The 18,857-nt window shown below is 35.6% G+C and overlaps 1 protein-coding gene across 1 annotated transcript; it reads right to left on the reverse strand.

Moving 5' to 3' along the window:
* Positions 1-262: 262 nt before the first annotated feature.
* LOC147523887 (Myosin heavy chain-related protein) lies at positions 263-6,292 on the reverse strand. The gene is made up of 9 exons (XM_086600598.1): positions 5,718-6,292; positions 5,293-5,493; positions 5,070-5,192; positions 4,850-4,887; positions 4,629-4,737; positions 2,200-4,446; positions 1,898-2,053; positions 983-1,113; positions 263-843 (listed from the first exon to the last, which is right to left on the reverse strand). The coding sequence occupies exons 1-9, from the start codon at positions 5,793-5,795 to the stop codon at positions 600-602; spliced, it is 3,327 nt and encodes a 1,108-aa protein (XP_086456724.1). The 5' UTR covers positions 5,796-6,292; the 3' UTR covers positions 263-599.
* Positions 6,293-18,857: the final 12,565 nt, after the last annotated feature.

Below are 18,857 nucleotides of genomic sequence, written 5' to 3' on the forward strand. Positions count from 1 at the left end.
TTGATGGTAAACTTCAAGAAAAGTATATTTCTCTTCTTGACATATCTAGTTTTTTTGTATTTCTCCTTCAACGAAGAGCTTGAGTTAAGCTTATTTTTCTCATTCTGGTCATCTAAACTTCATATCTGCACCGTAGCAGGCTTCAGCATGTCCCAATCCCACGAGCTTATAATAAGGATCCCTTGTAAGTTATACATGCCTGAAAAAGTCTTTTAAAGTTACGAGCACTTGTCAATCATCCTCCGGTTACTAAACAGTTAAATCATCAAATTTCTTTTTAATTTATTAATATGTTAAGAATCTAAGGATTCTAAGCTCATAAGAGGAGAAAGAATATATTAATGACAGCTATGTTACATTTTGATGACAACTCTGACGCCAGTGCAGGACATGAATCTGCAACTTCACAACATTCTAGCTCAGGACACTAACTGGTAACTTGTATCCCATGAGGGGAAGAAAAAACAGAAAGAAAGAATACTATAGATATACAACTTATACCTTTTGACTGTGATCCCTAAACCAGGATCGCTAGTTATGACATCCATATGCTTCAACTGTGCGTGGAATCCAGTTTATTCGTCTTGATATAACACTGATTAGGTTCTTTTAACATTCTTCAGGTTACGAACAGTCATTACGAGCTGTTGCCTTTCACCTTCTACCTCTGCAAACTTCAGACTTATCTCTGAATATCTCTCTTGCATATCTTTCAGTTCACCTTCCATGGATTCGTTCTTTGCCTTCATTGATGCCATTTCACTGAGCAATTCATCAAGGTCGCGGTGATCACCACTAACGGAAGTGGCTATCAACAGTTTATTCAAGGAAAGTTTGTTGGTGCTGTATGGAGAAAAAGGAAAGGCAACATAGTTATCACTAGAAGGGAATGGGATCTTAAAGTCATTGCAAGGTGTCTTTAACTAATAACAACTGCATTTTCTTCAATTTGCTTTTGGCAGAATGAAAAATTAACTCGTACCTTTTTATGCCATTTTGATCAGGCAATTTTGCATTATCTCCAACCTCGGAATCTGATGAAAGTTTCTCTGTATTTATTCCTTCATCCTTACTAGAAATTTCAGGGGTTTCAACACTTTTGACTTCCTGTATCTTAAAAACGAATCCTTGAATGGGTTAATGCCAATTACATGATGCTATTAGCAGGAGATACTTTATAAGTTGGTGCAAAAATGTTGGAAATAAAACAACTTAAGAAAGTTACTGGAAAAAATTCATGTATCATGCACTATATTTCCTCCTTGTCTATTTTATCCAATTACTGAGGTGATGGCTCATGCATGGGAATGGACGGAACTAACTGATGTGGAACGAAACTCCAAGCACAATCTTCACTCTGTGGGATAGGTTCCTTTCAAGCAGAGTATTAGGAGTATGACAAGTATGACAGAGAGTGTTGGTCACCACTTTGTGTCTTAATTCTAACAAATTTAGGCAAAGAAAATATGGGAGAAGAAAGGGCGTGCGCCATTCAGTTGGGCATGAACTAGGAATTAAGCCCCCTAGTTGGTTTGATACGTTCTTTACAGATTTGTTTCTATAAGGGAGACTCCACCTTTTTTAGAAGCACTTCAGACGATTGTGCATGTATAAATCTCTGTAATAAACCCTAATCAACCATCAAGCAATAAACACCCTTCTTCTCTAGTGAACGTAGTAAGCCGCAATGGCTCCGAACCACTATACATCTTGTGTGTCAGCTCTTTAACTCTCCATTATTTGCTACAGAAAGTATTGAAAGGTCATTGCAATATCAACAATGCTTTTGTTCATTCGAAGTGCTTTATGTAGATTTTTTACCAAAACAGCTATAAGAATGACTGCACAAACACTCCAACTAATATATATATATATATATGTCAGAGACGATGCTAACCTTTTGCAATTGGTCATCACAGCAACTTGTACTGCTAGAATTGAAAACCACCATTCTGTTTTCTAGTTCGTCAATCCTGTACAGCAGATCCTTTTCCTTCTCTAAAAATGCAACATTTGAGTTTTCTAGAGCTGTTTCCTTTAGCTTTATCTGTGCCTGTGAAGGCTAACAGTCAGTACTGTGCACTACGGAAGCAATTAGGAATGCTGTGCCCTCTCATGTAAATAGTATGACACAGTAACACACTGGAATGCTTATAGTCACTAGACATGTATGTACAGTCATTGTAGTAGCAAATTTACCTGAAGCAGTTTCATTCTCTCCCGCAAACCAGTAACCTCTTTGGAGCCATGACCTGGAGCAACTTTATTGTTTTTAGAAGATTTTGTTCCATCAGAAACAGCTTTGAACTTCTTCTCTGTACTAGTGATTAACTCTTCCTTTTTCTTTAGATCACCCTTTAAATCAAATACTTGTTTACTCAGGCTTTCTTTCTCCAACTCCTCCTCACATAAAATATTTTTCAACTTATTATACTCAGCTTTAAGGGTTTCCACTTCTGATAATAGAATTCCAACCGTTGTCTCCTTTTCATCCTTTAAAGATCTCATACTGTTAAGTTCCTCCAGAAACTTGTCCGCTTCTTTCCTCACTAAAGCAACTGTTTTCTCCAGTTCATTTCTCTCCCCATCCACTCTTTGAACCAACAACTCCGATTCAGCAAGTGACGCCTTCAATATTTCTATCTCAATCTGTAAATTTGCATTTTCCTCAACCTGCTTAGATAATTTATTTTTATTTTCTGTGAGTCTCTCTATCTCATCTCTCAGCATTAGTATCTCCACTGAGAAAGCACGACACATTTCTTCATCCTGCTCTTTTTGATGTTCAAGCTTCTTAGACTTTTCTTCAAGTTTTGACAATGATCGTTCTGCGTGTTCCTTTGACAAAGACAACTGGTCTGAAAGCTCTTTTAGTTTGTCTTCATAGTGATCTCTAATGATATCAAGATCTTCAGTAACTTTCTCGAGCATTTCTTCAAGATGGCTTTTCTGAAGTCGCAATTCACTGGCTTCCGTCACTGCTTTCATTGCGAGTTTCTCATTTGCATCAAAAGTAGATGCCATTTGTACGGAGAGCCTCCTAAATTCCTCCTGAAGCCTCTCAGCTGTGTTAGCATTAGTTAATCTTGTCTTCCTCAATGCCTCCTCTGCTCGAATGGCCCTTTGTTCCTGTTCAACTTTGGCATGCATGACATCTTCCAAGTCTGCTTCGAAACCCTGTGCCTGTTTCTCCATTTCTTTCTCTAAGCACTCAACCTGGAATTTAAGTTCATTTATGGTAATCAGAGATGTGGAAAGATCTTCTTCCTGCTTCACTAGTTCTTTCTCTAAGCTCTCAACCTGAGTTTCAAGATCGCTTATAGTAAGCAAAGAGTCTGAGCAATCATATTGTGCCTTCAGCTGCTCTTGCAGATGGTTTTGCTCTAATTTTGACAAGAGGTCATGATTTTCCTGTTTCAGAATCTCATAATCAAGGGCAAGTTGTTCCATCTGCATCTCTAGCTCATCTCTATCTCTCCTGTATACTTCAATTTCACTATACAGATCTACGATCTTCCGTTCAAGCAAGTAAGTTTCCCTGGCATCATCGTGCTCCTTAACTAGCGACTCCAGTGCATGTTGCTCCTCATCCTCATCTGTTTCCTGATTGGAGACCATATCCTGTAGTTCTTTTGCATTCCCATTGGCTGCAGATTTGTTAGAAAAGTAGGATGTGTCCTTATTTTTCTGCTCCAACATCTCATCAAGGTCTTGCACAGCAAGAATCAATTCGGAGTTTGATTCTTGAGTTTTTTGTAGTTGTATACGCAGATTCACATTCAGGTCTTTTTCATGATTCAGTTCTTGTCTGAGCTCTTGTAGTAGAGTGTGTGGGTCCTCACTCTCAAACTGCAATTTGCTTGATACTTTGGCACCATCAGTATGTTTATGCGATCCCTTGAGTTGTTTGCATTCTTCTTTCAGAGCATCCCTTTCCTCCTTCAGGCTGATGACTTCTCTGGAGAGATCTTGTCCCCTTTTGCTTTCCTTTACAATTTGCTTTTTTAGAGTCTGCAATTCAAGCTCTGATACCTCTGCCTGCCTTGCGAAAATGACAAGATCATTTTTTAGCTTTTCAACAGAGGCCTCTGACGCATGTGGCGACCTTTCTTTCACAGTACTGTCTTCCGAGCTATTTGTTAGATCATCAATACTTCCATCTGGAGCAGAACCTACTGACCACTCTGTATTTGATCTCTGGTGCTCTAGGTAGTTTGTTATAATAGCATTGGTTGTGGACTTATGAGGCATAGAGCTATGTCTTAGAGGTGATAAGAAGCTGTCCGAGTCCCGATGGATATTGCTCCTCAATCCAAGTTCTTGTGGGGTGTTTCGCTCGGAACTGCTCTCTGAACCTGAAGCTGATACATCATCAGAACCTTTACGTACTATGAGGATCTCTTTCGGTTCAGATTGCTGAGATGAAGTAATGTCGATAGTACCATCCTGTGAAATATGTAAATTAGTAAAATATTTAAGAAACACCAGAACCTAGTTATAACCAGGTGAATTGTTCAAAGAATTCCTGATATTTTAACCCTTGTTTTTCACATAGTAGGCCATGCAAGAATTTCATTCAGGGGAATATAAGAAAGACAAATATTAGGAAAGATGAGATGTGACCTTACTTCAACAGAATTGCAGTTTCTGTTTTCATCAGTTTCATGATCGCTAAACTTGCTTCTCAAGCTTCTATCCAGAGACTTAACTGTTGCAATTCCGTTTCCTTCAACATCTCTTCAAAGGGGGAAAAATGAAGCAGAATATGAGAAACTATTATCCAAATTTTATCACAAATAAAGAAATTGAACAAATGAACCCAGTTTGACATCATGGCATGTATACCAACCTTTGATCTTCAGCTCCATTCATTCTCTGTAATATAACCTGTCCAAGATAAAAATAAGACTACATCACAAATCTCAAATAGGCTATAAATTACGTATAAGATATTTCAGTCAAAAGAATGCCGTTAAAACAAGAATGCAGATTCAACAAACAATTAGAACAAAAACTTTGATATTCATAAAACTACAACATAAATAGTCAGTAAATGAAAAGGTACAAACATGTAGAATTGCGCCCGAAGTCGATGCCTTGAGAGGGAGAGAAACAGTAGAAGGTTTAATTGAATCAATATAATCTGCAAAATTTATTGTAACTTCTCCAACTAAACCACCTTTTGATGATCCCTGCAAGAACCCCCAAATTAAATATCACAACAGAAAACTAAGGTAAAAAAAATATGAAAAAAGCGAACGAAGCTAAAAAAGAAGTGTACTAATTTCTTACAGTGGACACAATGAACTGGTATACTTTCTCATTGATCTTTCCAGTTTTCAACTCTTGTATGAATTTAACAGTTTCATATATCGGATTCTCCCAGCGACATGTTCCATCATGAATTGCACTCTTCTCTAGTCTCACAGTTGGTTTCCCAACCTCAACAGGAATCAAAGATACCATCAAAGCATCCTTTGCAAGTTGAGGCACCTGATATAACAATAATAAAAATTTAATTCAAAAACAAAAAAAAAACACTTCCATAGATCTTAACTTACCCAATCACATTACCATTTCCAATGGACTACTCACCAAACACCTCTCACAAATTCAAATTGAACTACATTCTAACCAATCTAAACAAATTAGAAGACGCCCTTTTCAGATTCAACAATGCAAGAGGCAAATTCAATTCAAATACAAAAAAATGTTACCTGAGTTGCATGAAATTGCAATTTGAATACAACTTTGATCTTGTTCTTCTCACTTCTCCATCTACTTGACTTAAACATCTTTACTCAATTTCCTCTGCTTCACTTAACCATCAACTCCATTTAGTCCAAAGAAAGTTCCCCAACACTCAAAAAGAAGAATCTCAACTTGGGTATCACTCAAAACATGAATTACTACACTGACATACGTAGCAAAACTCACCACTGCTCTATACACACTTTATATCTATTTGTAACATTAAAAAGAAACAGCTATAGCACTAGAAAAAACTTTTACAATTCAAAAAAAAAAATGTAGTGATCAAATGAGTTATATAACAGTCAATGCATGTGACTGAAAATCAATGAATGGAGAAAAGAGAAATGGTGGAGTGAAGAGAAAGAATAGAATATAAGTAAAACAGATCTAAAAAGGAGTACTTCACCAGATGTTCATATTTTGTAACAGATCATATTGATGGATGCATTAAAAAAATATAACATTAAAAAATACAAAGAGAGTTGAAAGAGAAGGTTCTGTTGTAATATTTATTGATTACTAAAATCCAAAATTAGACAAAAAAATATTTGTGTTGTTGGATACTCTGATTGATTGCGTAAGGTGAACACTAAGCATATAGTGTCTTTTCATTTGACAAATATGTCCTTCCAGATGTCATTGTATACCCTTCTTTTGGGGCTATGTCCAAATTTTCATATAATGTTTGCCTTTTTCAGTTACGCCTAATCCATTCTTATTGTAAGCAAATTTCTTTACTTGTGGAGTCTGACGAGGAAAATTTTCTTAGAGCTAATATGGAAACTTATAGAAGAATGTTCCTTTTATATATATATATATATATATATATATATATATATATATATATATATATATATATATATATATATCTTTTCCCCATAAGGGCGTCTTTGTTTTCCAATAAAATAGGTCGGATCGACCTCAGCAACAATCACACTAAAATGAAAAGTACAATTCTTTTTAAAATAACTAGTTTGATGCAGGTGCTACGAAACCTCTTGCCTCTTCTATAAAATAATCTATAAAAATTGAATTACTTATTTAAATTTTTTGTATGTAGTATTTATTTTATTGATTTTACTTTGGGTGTAGAGATAAATTTGTACTTATCACATAATTATAAAAGTAAAACAGTCACAAAAAAGGAGTAAGGATTTTTTAAATAGTAAAAGATTATAGAGCTGAGTGCGTCGATAGCAAATTTAGAATCTACTTGCATTGTACCTTAACTTACAACTTGGTTGTCAGATATTACAAAAAAAAACATATCTTAGTTGTTTCAAACTCTTTGAATGTGATTCATATTTTATTGGGTAAGAAAATGGTTCCTTGGTGTTTTTGAGATCTTCACGCTGCCATTAAAGATGTAATTTCTAGAATATTTCATGTAGAATTTACACATGTATTTCGAGAATGTAATAGGACTGCTGATTACTTGGCAGCTCTAAAATCTTATAATGGCTGTAACTACTTTGTACCTCCTTTTGAAACTAGACTTCAAGCCATTGTGAATGAGGACAAAACAAATCATGTGTATTTCAGATTTTAAACTAATGAACAGAAAGGGTCTCTAACCTCAAGTTTTATTTTTTTTTTAAAACTTAACTTACAACTTACTTAATTAAGTGATCAGACATGCTAACAATAATTCTGGTCAAAATCGAAAGAGCGTCGGAGTGTGCATGATCCACGCTCTCAAAAGTCATATATGTCAATTTTGTTTTTTACTAGTATATTATGTGAAAGGAATGTGGAGCAACGATACATGCCACAGAAGACAAGAAAAAATATAATGACTCTACATTTGAAAACAAATTTACGATATTTTTTTAAGATAAAATGTACTTACTCCTACATTTTTTAAGATAAAATGACTCTACATTTAAACTATATATCAAATTACCGATTTGGCTGCATATTAATTCAGTGACCGAAAGTACTGATGGATAAGTTGTACTGTGAATGTGAGCCTAAACTCCTCCAATTCGACAAATACAAAAACAATAACATGTATACCAAGGCTCCAAGCTCACCATGGGGTCCTTACTCCTTAAAGCATTGATGAGTATTGCTCATATTGTCCGTGATCAATTACTTTGGTAGTTTGGTGGTCCTAAATGTACACGTACTCTACAAAATTTATATCTGTACATTACGAATTTACGATGTTCGTAGAACCGTAGTTAGAGAAATGGATCAGTTATTTATTTATTTATTTCTTCAATCAGTAGAAATTGGAGTTAGTTTGGCTGGTTGGGCAGGGCGGATTCTAGGATCCTCAAGCTAGTGGGCTACTGCTATTATTCTTCACCACTATTTTTTTTTTTAAGATAAGTTGTACACACTATTAATATTAGTATTTTTTTTTTTTGCTACAAGTTGGGGTGTGCTACAGATCCCTGGATCCGTCCCTGTGGTTGGGACCAAAACAACTTAATTATCGTGATCTTTTGGACCACAGACATTTAAAGTTTCAATTAAAAACATTTTGGTACTTGAATCTCAGAATATGAGTATGCAGTGAACAACTTTTGGACATCGTGGAAATCAGACTGCGATTTATACATAGTTTTGGAACTTAAAATGTATGTCATATACACATTTACTAGTTTGTTTCAGTGAAAAAGCAAAAACACGCGTATGGTGCGTCCAAGAAAGTGGGACTCACGTGATGGTTATCCACCTTATAAAACCAACATGGAAAAGTTGAGATATTTGGCGATATTTTTTTGATGGTAGGTATGTTTCGAGATCGGGTGATTAGGAGACACTGTACCTAAAATTACAAGTACAGATTAAGCGATTTCGACAACATTTATCCTGTTATTCAAATCTGTTGTTGGCTCTCCCTAATTGAAATCATTCATAACTTTTTGCATAGATTCCACAATGGAGCCTCTTAAGATTTGGTAGGTATTTTCATGATAAATGTTGCAAGACTTTCTCCATCATTCACATATTTCTGTCCACTAATTAGTTGAATTTGTATTATCTTTAAGACTTTGAGTATTATGCTTACTTTGATAGGGACCTTAAATCAGCAGACAACCTGATACAATGGTAGTGTGGTTTGGAATATTTGATTACGACTATTAATTAGTTAATTTTACCCTAAATCAGTATGCATGCCATAACGTGGTGAGATGGATATGACTTTTTAATTCACTGATTTTTTTCCATTTTTGGTTCTGGAAATAAATGACACATCGATCAGAATTTAATAAATTGTAAACGAGATTCGAATCGCATTATTCTTGTGTAGACGGTAGAGTACAGAATAATGGAAGTTATTAAAGAGTCTAGACAATACTTGGAGGAGTCTGACTTGGTGAGAAAAGGTTTACGGGAAAAGAAAAGGCTACAACAATAAAATACGGGTCCTACTATTAACACCCTCCACATTGTGTTGGGCATATCCCATCCAATTTAGGGTCTGTATTTATATTGTGCACTACACAAATTTCCATACACCCCCACCCAATTCACCAAGAACCCAGACACTGTCAAACCGGTACTAACCAGTTTTAGTTTTCGTGTTTTTCTTTTCTTTTTGATCGCTCTCTAACTGCATTCACTAAATTATCACCAAATTTTTTATCGATATTTGTGCAAAATTTCAATATATTTCGCAGTGACATATATTGGGTGATGAAGGTTCTAAACTATAAAGGACAATTGCATACTGTATATCTAATTGGTCGTAAAAGTGATATCGCTACTCACATTTATTTATACTATGCATGCAGGGGCGGACCTAGGAGAGGGCTGGACCAGGCTTCAGCCCGAGGTCCTTTAGCTACAAAACAAAAAATACTATACTACCTGAAGTCCAACTGCTCAAGGCAAAAAAGTCTGCCCACATACTTAGAGTATCTTTAGGTGGTAGTATCACCTCTAAATTTGCTTCCAAAACTTGGAATTTTGCGAAAAACCAACTTTTAAGTGGAAGCAAATCTGGTAGTATCACATGTCTAGCCGTATCCCTGGATGCAAATTTTTCGATTCCGGATGTGGATCTTGGCTACAATGGTAATGTCGTTGCCATTCCAAATGTCGCGTGGGGTTTTTTTTTTTTTTTTTTTTTTTTTGGGAATGTTACGTGTGTGTTTTTTTTTAAATTTTTTTTTTTTTTTTTTTTTAAGTATTACGACAATTACCAATGACGCCACGGGTGAAATAGCGGCCACTAGAGTTGGCGATTTTGATAAAAGTTTTGTCAAATTTTGGAGTGCTGGTGATACTACTACCACCGAGAGATGCTCTTAGAACTTGGGCTTGAAGGATTACACAATGGCATTATCATCAAATGGGTTTGTATGCATGCAGTGTTGGTTTCACCTTTAGGCGAGTTAGGCGGCCGCCTAAGGCCTCATATTTCCTAATTTATCAACATATTTGTTTATTATTACCTAATTTTATAAAGAAAAAAAAAACACCAAAAAAAGGATATGATAGTCAATTTGTTTACAAATGGGTTTTCTATCCACACACTAATTCGGAGTGGATTAATTTAGAGTGTATACAATCCAATAGTCCACCCAACAAATGACATCTCGAAATATTAATATTAATCCAATGGCTACAAGCGCGTAATAATTTCAGTTTTTGTAGTACTGTGCTCATTCAATCAAATTGTTTCAATGGAAGAATAAAAACAAATGGGGAAATCCTAAGTTTAGTGAAAAAATCTCCACATTCTATGCTTTTACTTTTTCTTATTCCCTCTCTTAATTAAACTGTCTTAATTAAAGAAATTGTCATTACATTTCTCTCATTAAATCTTTCTCTCTCACTTGTTCTATATTTCACAAATTTCAAGTTTAATCATTTGTCAATTTTACTCTTTGAGTTCTAAACGGATAATCATCAATTCATCATCTAATACTCATAGTTCTTGTGAAACTTGATTTTTTTTTTTTTTTTTTTTTTAAATTTCAATATGAATATATTATTTTTTTTATTTATAGTTTTGATGTTTATTTAGTTACGTTCTCGTCATTTTATTTTATCAGAAAAATGTGTGGGCAAACCTGTTTTTAAAGAGATCAGTAACTCAATTGTGTGTAGCGGGGTTCGAACCCCAGCTCTGGTATCATCACCGAAAGGTTTTACCAACTAAGCTAGAAAACACTTACTTCTCGTCCTTTTCGTTTGGTTTGAGTCTTGATACTATATTTTGGCTCTTAATTTATAATAAAATTGTGAATATATAGTGAATTTTGTTGGTGATTAAAGATTGCCTTGCAAATAAAGGCCACATCTTGGCTTGAGCTAGCCCTGTATGCATGTATTACCACATGTGTTCTTTTTCAGTCTCAACTCTTAACACACACTTCATCCAAAATATTATTGTATGTGCCTTGTAAGGGACATCCTATCAAGCACGTAATGTGCACGCATTCCACACACAACAACTACCTACCCCGCCAGCTTGACTCGATCTCAAGAACACAAACACTCGCTCACCCGTCAAGACCTATTTAGTTTCAATGACTCGTCACTCGACTTCATCTCGTGACATCATCACCTGCCACCCTCATCATTGTTAGCATTAGCATCAGGCCTTTACCCACTGCAACACTCAAATCATTACCATCATCACATCTTTAACCACACTCTTTCTATATCAGCTCAAACAACATAATACCTAGAACCACTACACACGTGCCGCTTGTGAAGGCGTGTCGCTCATCCTAGCAGCACACATGTCCATACCACCACATGTGTCCTACCAACTGCTTGCTCACAACACCTATAAAAGTCAACCCCATAACTATGGTGGCTTGATTCCAGTCTCACTCAAGAAGTGCTAGATACGTAGGCATTTTCTTACTCCATTTCCCTTCAGCAAAATCATCCCCTTCCTTCATCTAGGTTAGAGCTAATTCATAAACATTTTAGTGTAATGTCCTGTGAATCCCTTAGGATAAAAATAGACATTTACAACCTCGTACTCCAAGTCGATCATATGAACTCCATAGATGGATCTAGGGGGTGCGTGTGGGGACAGTCACACCAACAATTGTAAAAGTTACATAGTGTGTTAGCAATTTGTTAGAAAAATGACTAGACTATAAGGATAGATTCACACCCGCCAAATTTTTACAAAAGCTCCATTACCGCACCTCCTAGTTCAATTACTGGGTTACATATACTCTTGCACCCTCAAACATTGAATCCTGGTTTCGTCCCTGATCGACTCCACCACTCCAAGTCGATTATATCGACTCCACCAACTCATAACGATTCCAGGCATACGACCTACGACTTCAAGTATCCTCATACTACATAATAGCACCACATGCTCAGTCTATCATTGACGACACGTGGCGTGCCACATTTAACTAATCTCCCAGCATTACCTCAAGACTTGTCACTGTACTATCAACTACTAGTGCACTTAACATATTCTACCTACTCTTATAAGTGTCACCCGTACCATATGTTGTCACCTACTCCCTCAATCACAACTACATAAAAGACACCTCTACACACTCTCAAGGGGGCTGCTTCCTCTCCATCTTCTTCCTCACTCTTTAATGGCTTCTAATGGCTTTATATGTATATGGAATGTGGTAACTTATAACACATTTCATACACACTCAAATCATTGTAATCACCACCACTATAATTACCTCCATCAATAAACTACCTAACTCCTATGGACGTAGACAACGACTATGCTGAACCACCTAAATTATTGTGCATATTTATCTTTACTATGTGCAATCTCTACTAATCAAATGTTTCTCAAATAAATCTCTACCAAGCTAAGATCATATGTGGTGTAATGCTCCAAAGTTTTTTTTTTTTTTGGCTAAATTCGTACATTTACATGTCTGATAATACATTAAGTTTAAAGAAATGGGACACATGCCCCCTGCTCTTGTACAAATGAGCGGATATTTTATAACAGAAACATCTGGTACATTGGCTGTAAGTCCAACAGCAGCTGTTGCTAGATAGCTTCATACTTCATTCAATTCATGCGGTCACACCTGTTTTTAAAATTTCACGATCTAGCTAGTATACCAGTTGTTTATAAGATACTCTCATATATACAAGCAAATTAAACATTAAAGTATAAGAACAAGACAAATATTTTATCAGATCAGTACGTATGTGACCAAATAGTAACTATTTAGCATATAACTAAATTAACCGATTAGATCGAGAAGTGTGAAGGAGATGGATCAACGGTTTGAATGATTAACACTAAACTTTTACTTATACGCAAATAGTATAAATGAAAGGTTCTGGTAATTAAGCCTATAAGTAATAACAACAGAAGAGTTGGTCAGGAAAAGGGTGCACTTTAATATATCACATATTTGACATATCTGGTTGGGCACAAGATGTTGTAGCAGGTACACAAAGAGAAAAGCTAGGGAGTTGGTTGTGTAAGGTGGGTTAGTTGTTTCCTGGCTTTCTGCTTTGTTTTGCTTTGCTTGGCTTTAAAGCAGCATGTATTGGCCCGGAAGACCACGTGGATTGAAGCATGCATGCGGGTTCAGACTTCAGAATGCATATTGAGGGATAGTTCAGAGAATTGATCGAAGGTTGAGTAAAATCATGCACTGCTCCAGGGAGTTGAGAATTAGGTTGCAATGATAGATTGTACATTTGTGCAATTGTGCCGTACCATAAGTCAGTGGCGGAGGCAGGAATTTGAGTGAGAGTGAACTAGCCAAACAACTAAACATAAAAAATAATAAAAAATAAAATAAATAAACTAATAATTCAAACCCAATCACAAAACAAATATATTTCAAAAAAATAAAAATAAAAACAAATTATATAGTATGCATTCAATGGAGGCAATAGTAATTATAATAGTAATTATGTAGTAACAAAGTTATTGTTGAAATGGCATATTCATCGTGCATGTTTTTGTCATCTCAATTATAATAGTAATTAAGGGATGCATACTTGGTAGGAAGTGCATGTGTTCTTTTTCTTTAAGGAAACTCATAAGAAATGATAGACCATTTCTTCTTTGGATGATCTGCTTTTTTATAAACCAAGACACTGCAATTCCATGACAAGACCATCCAACCTTGTGCGGAAATGAAGAGCTCATTCAAGTGTTCCAAATTACGTAACATTTGATGCACCTGGAACGTGCGACCTCTTCGAATGTTTTAGCCGTTGTAAATTTTATTCTTATCATTATTTAAGAACTTACATATTTTCAGAAGGAAAATGCACCTGGAACATGCGACCTCTTCGGATGTTTTAGTTGTTGTAAACTTTATTCTAATCATTGTTTAAGAAGTTACATATATTCAGAAAGAAAATAAGAAAATTGGCATTCCAAAAGTCTTTCCAACTAATAACATGTTTACTGTTGACACAGACACTTTATCATAGCACGCTATTGAGCCCAATAACCCGATTACACATGTTAAGGAGAAGGGTACGTGTGGCATTTTTTTATTGGTTAATTTTTTTTTGATAGGAGTGTGTGCCTTCCTGTGTGTTTGGGTTTGTTAAGTGATAACTATTTTTGTAAGAAAAAGTTGAGGGTGCACCTAGGGTTTTCAATGGATCGGTTTGGGTTGGATTCGGAAAAATCCAAACTCGAACTGATAAAATATATTGCAAATCGAACCCGAACCAATTCGAACCGAAAACTATAAAAGCAATTAAATCTTAAATTAAATCAATTAATTTCAACCACACAATTGATAAACATATACAAAATTAATCATAAATATTACTAAAATGTCATCTTATCAGTTCGGTGGAGGGCAAATCCAAAACCAAATCAATATCTCATCGGTTCGGCTTCGAATCAGTAGAAAGTAAACAAAATTACCAAAACCCAAACCGTTTTTTATCGGTTTGGTTCGAATCGGTTATCGAGTTATCGAAACAAAACCTCTAAGGGCTCCGCCACTGCCACAAGTTGTATCCTCGATCCGATCCACACGGAAGCTTGTCTCTGCTGATCATGCATTTCAGAGGCTTCGATTTTCTTGTATGCACTTATTTGATGGCACAATAGCATTTTATGGGAAAGCTTGATTTTGTCACTTCTGATGTTTTCATTTTTCATTTTTTTTCCTCTCCCTGTGCAGGTATGCCTTTTTCAGCCTGAAGAAAATAAACGATCTAGGTGCTCCCTAATTAATAGAAGTTCCACTCAATAGTTTTTTCCCTTGTTTTGCTGTTAAACACATTTTTAGCATTTTCTACTGTGACCTGCACTATTTAATTTTGAGCTGGAAATATTGTGGTAGACTGCTATTGACTATTATAATTGGAGTAGTCAGTTAGAAACTAGCTCTCGGGACTAGGAAATCACAAATGCAACAAACGAAAGGTGATCGCCCGATCACCATCACGAATTCAGAGCTCCTTGATTCAATTCTAACTGGTAACTGGCATCTCAACTGCCTTTGTGTTCGTGTGTGTGTGCTTCCCTTTTCCCTCCACCATTGTCGGTAGGTGTAGGACACGCTCACTTTCTTTGTAGGGTCGTTGGCAAAATAAGAACCAAAACACATGCCTGGTGCCCAAAAGAAGTTGAATACCACATGGTTGTGAAAGTGGATTTCTTTTTACCTTGCACTGTTATTGGGCCTTAGTTGGTGGCCCACTTAATAGTTCTGAAGGCTTCACTGGCAAGTTTTCAGTGGCAATGAAAATATAGTGGTTTTCATGATTCCAGTTAACACGCCTGCAGAACTTCTGAGATACTGGATGTGGCAGTGTGGCACCCGGAGTGCTAAGTCTCAAGGGCCCATAAAGAAAACAAAGTAATCCTATCGCCTTCACATCCCACAAGACCATAACCTCTAAGACGAATCTCCAACCCCGAAGGCTATATATCGGTACATGGAGTTATAAGACTCTACAGAAATCAAACCAGAAGGATATCTCTGTTGCTCTAAACTTGCATCCTTGCTGCATGTGGAGTAAATATCATAATGTTTATGTTAATTTGTTTTTTTTTTCGATAATGATGGGTATTTTAATTTGACATAAACTTAGTGGCATACTGGCATACAATCCATATTTGAATATTTTCGACTTTCTCCTGCTGCCTTTGGCAAGTCAAAAACTCAAAATCATGATCATTGAGAATAAAAGAGTACATGTAGTACATCCAGTGATCCAGTACCGAAAACAGAAGATGCGCATGAGTTTTATAAATGCTCATGAGTTTAAGCAAAAAAGATGGCAAGTTGCTCACGAGATGGTGGAGCCCATTTTTGGTGGAATATTGTATGCGGAGTTTGTTTATGGTCTAATCAAGAAGTGCCACGTGAGAAGTTAATAATGGACCAAACTTGAAACTTACAATTTATTGATGGGTTAATTTGTCTAAACTCCCACATTTTCAAACGTCACGATTTCCCTCCGTGCCGTCTGACTTCTATCCCACAATTCCGTTAGTATTCTAAAATTATTCCTAAAAAAAAGTCATTATTATATTTTGTTTTTTTCTTATAGGTTGGGGTTCTAGGGACATATCTGTTTGACATACAAAATCACTAACCCGGACGACAGGATCTTGAAAGTTTAAAGGGTAAAAGATTGCCACGTGTCGAGTCAAAATGGTTGAATCATTTGCTTACTAATTCAGCTCGAGCCAAGCCAAATGCAGTAAATCCACACACTTGTCCGACCACTCAATTTGGTACATAAGTCTTCTTCCTTCTCTCTTTTCTTGTCACTTCTTCCTTAAAAAAGTGGCGATGCTAGCATCACAACCAACAATCGGCAACTAGATCACAAAGAAGTTTCACAGCTCATTTTTTTTTACCTCATCAATATTATATTAATTGCTAGATTGTACAAAGAAATCATCACTCTAATTAAAGTTACTCAATCACCCTTTTATTTTCATATTTTTATTGATTTTGGGAATCCATTTTTTTGTCAGGCCTATATAAAGTATAAACACAACCCTTCGTCAAAATCTCACGGAAACTCAAAAGAATATGATAAATAACTTATGAAAAATAGGGGGCATGAGAAAAATAGAGATGGGTATATGGTTTTCTTCTATGCTCATTGATTTTGTGGGAGCGTGGGTGGTGATGAGGTTGCCTGACATGGTTTTGAAGTGACTGAATTTCTGTTGTGTAGTGAAGAAGACAAATGGACTACCTATTTAAGTTTTCTAAGAGATAAGAATATTGAGAAGATTCCCAAGTTTTATAAGAGATAAGAATTTTGAGAAGATTGGAAGGATCTATTCAATATGAGTTAATGAAATCTGGGAAGAGGAAGAAATAAGAAGACTTCAATACTGAAGTGAGAGGTGGGACAGGTGTGTGGATTTATATCACTTAGCTTGGCTCGAGCTGAATTAGAAAGCAAGAGATTCACCATTTTTGGCTCGACACGTGACAATCTTTCAGCCTTTAAACATTTAAGATCATGTGGTTGTCCAGGTGAGTGATTTTGTACGACAAACATATATGTCCCAAGTTGTCACTAGTTTAGAATAAACACCTCACATTTGTAAAATTTGATAACGGCTTTTTTTAGGGGTATTTTTAGTATTAGGTGAAATACCAACATAACTAGGATGAAAATTAGACGGCATGGGAGAGATCGAGATGTTTACAAATGTGAGGGATTTATTATAAACTAGTGACAAATGTGGGGGGGTTTATTATAAACTAGTGACAAATGTGGGGGGATTGGACAAATTAACCCTTTCTTCATTTTGAGGAGTCGAGGTTTCCATTCCAATAGAGAAAATGTTGCCAGAGTGATTCTTAATTTTCAAAATATACTTAGAATTATACTCTAAAATCTTGGTTACCAAACACATCCTTAAATGAAACTCTTTTTCTTTCACTATTTTATTCTTCCCTATTTATTTTTCTCTCCTTTCTTGTTGACTTGTTCTATATCTATTTCCTATTTCCTTCAATCTGGAAATATAACTCTCTTATTGTATCAAATACCCACTTTTCTTCTTACATAACAATGGCGGAGGTATGACATTATTAACGAAAAAATTTGTGTTCAAAATTATAGAGTAAAAGTTTTTTTAGGAATAAAAAATTAAAATAAAATATGTAAAATCTTATGGAGATAAAAATATTTCAAAATTAGGAAATTGGGTCACGAGCTTTTGCAAGTGGTGAAGTCCAGAATCAATGAGATAATCACTTCATGAATTCAAATTTCTTCTATCTCCGTCTTTCATCTTTCACATATTGTCAGGGGCGGACCAACAGGAGGGCTAACAGGGGGATATTGCAACCCCGCCCCCCCCCCCCCCACACACAATTTCCTTAAAAAAAAAATAAAAATAAATAAATAAATAAATAAATAAATAAATTAAAAAAAAAAAAAAAAAAAAGAAGAGAGAAGTTTGACTTACCGATACAAAAGAAGACAGACGAGGATAGCGGAAAAACAAACAAACAAACAAACACTGACTTTTTGCTTTTTCGGAATTCAAAACCCTAGCTTGTTTCTTCCCTCTCTCTCATTGAGCCATTGAGGCATTGAGCTCGCGACCACTGGCACCAACCTTTTTACCTTCGCGCACCAACCTTCTGATTGTCGAATTGCGAAATTGTTGAATTGCACACACCAAATCCATACTATTGATCACTTGATTCATTGATTGTCGAATTGCGAAATTGTTGAAAGCGCTTAAAGGTTAGTTCAATTATGAGTTTTATTATTAGTAGGGGTTAAATTTATATTCTTATGACTTTGTTGAATAGAAAAAAAAAAATTATTTGTGGGGATGTGGATAACTTTACAACATCATAACACTAATGTCTATTACACGTCTACACCATTACACCAAACATCTAGTTATTTATACTTGTATGATTTCATGTTTGTTTATTACATTAGAACTCAAAGTCGAAGAATAAATTGAAAAAAACAAATGATTTTATGTAAGTCAATCCCTTTTCTTTGAAGTGTATGTATTCATGTATAGAACCAATTTATTAATAATGATCTACTATCTTAGGTTACCATGTCACAACACCAAGCGCCAAATAAAACAAAAACTCTATTATCGTTTTTTAAGCGTAAAACTGCTACATCGGAAAGTGATGAAAGTCTTATGCCTAATCTTGATATTTTAAGAGTTGATGGCAATGAGCAACGTCCTT

The sequence above is a fragment of the Coptis chinensis genome, chromosome 1 (genome assembly GCF_015680905.1).
Source record: "Coptis chinensis isolate HL-2020 chromosome 1, ASM1568090v1, whole genome shotgun sequence".
Taxonomy (NCBI): domain Eukaryota; kingdom Viridiplantae; phylum Streptophyta; class Magnoliopsida; order Ranunculales; family Ranunculaceae; genus Coptis; species Coptis chinensis.

Bases quoted from the DNA above. Each gene is read 5' to 3' on its own strand.
- LOC147523887 (XM_086600598.1), bottom strand. From the start codon at position 5,795: ATGTTTAAGTCAAGTAGATGGAGAAGTGAGAAGAACAAGATCAAAGTT. The intron at 4,738-4,849 runs GTTGGTATACAT...CCCCCTTTGAAG, and splicing joins AATGGAGCTGAAGATCAAAG to AGATGTTGAAGGAAACGGAA. The intron at 4,447-4,628 runs GTAAGGTCACAT...CATATTTCACAG, and splicing joins GAAACTGCAATTCTGTTGAA to GATGGTACTATCGACATTAC.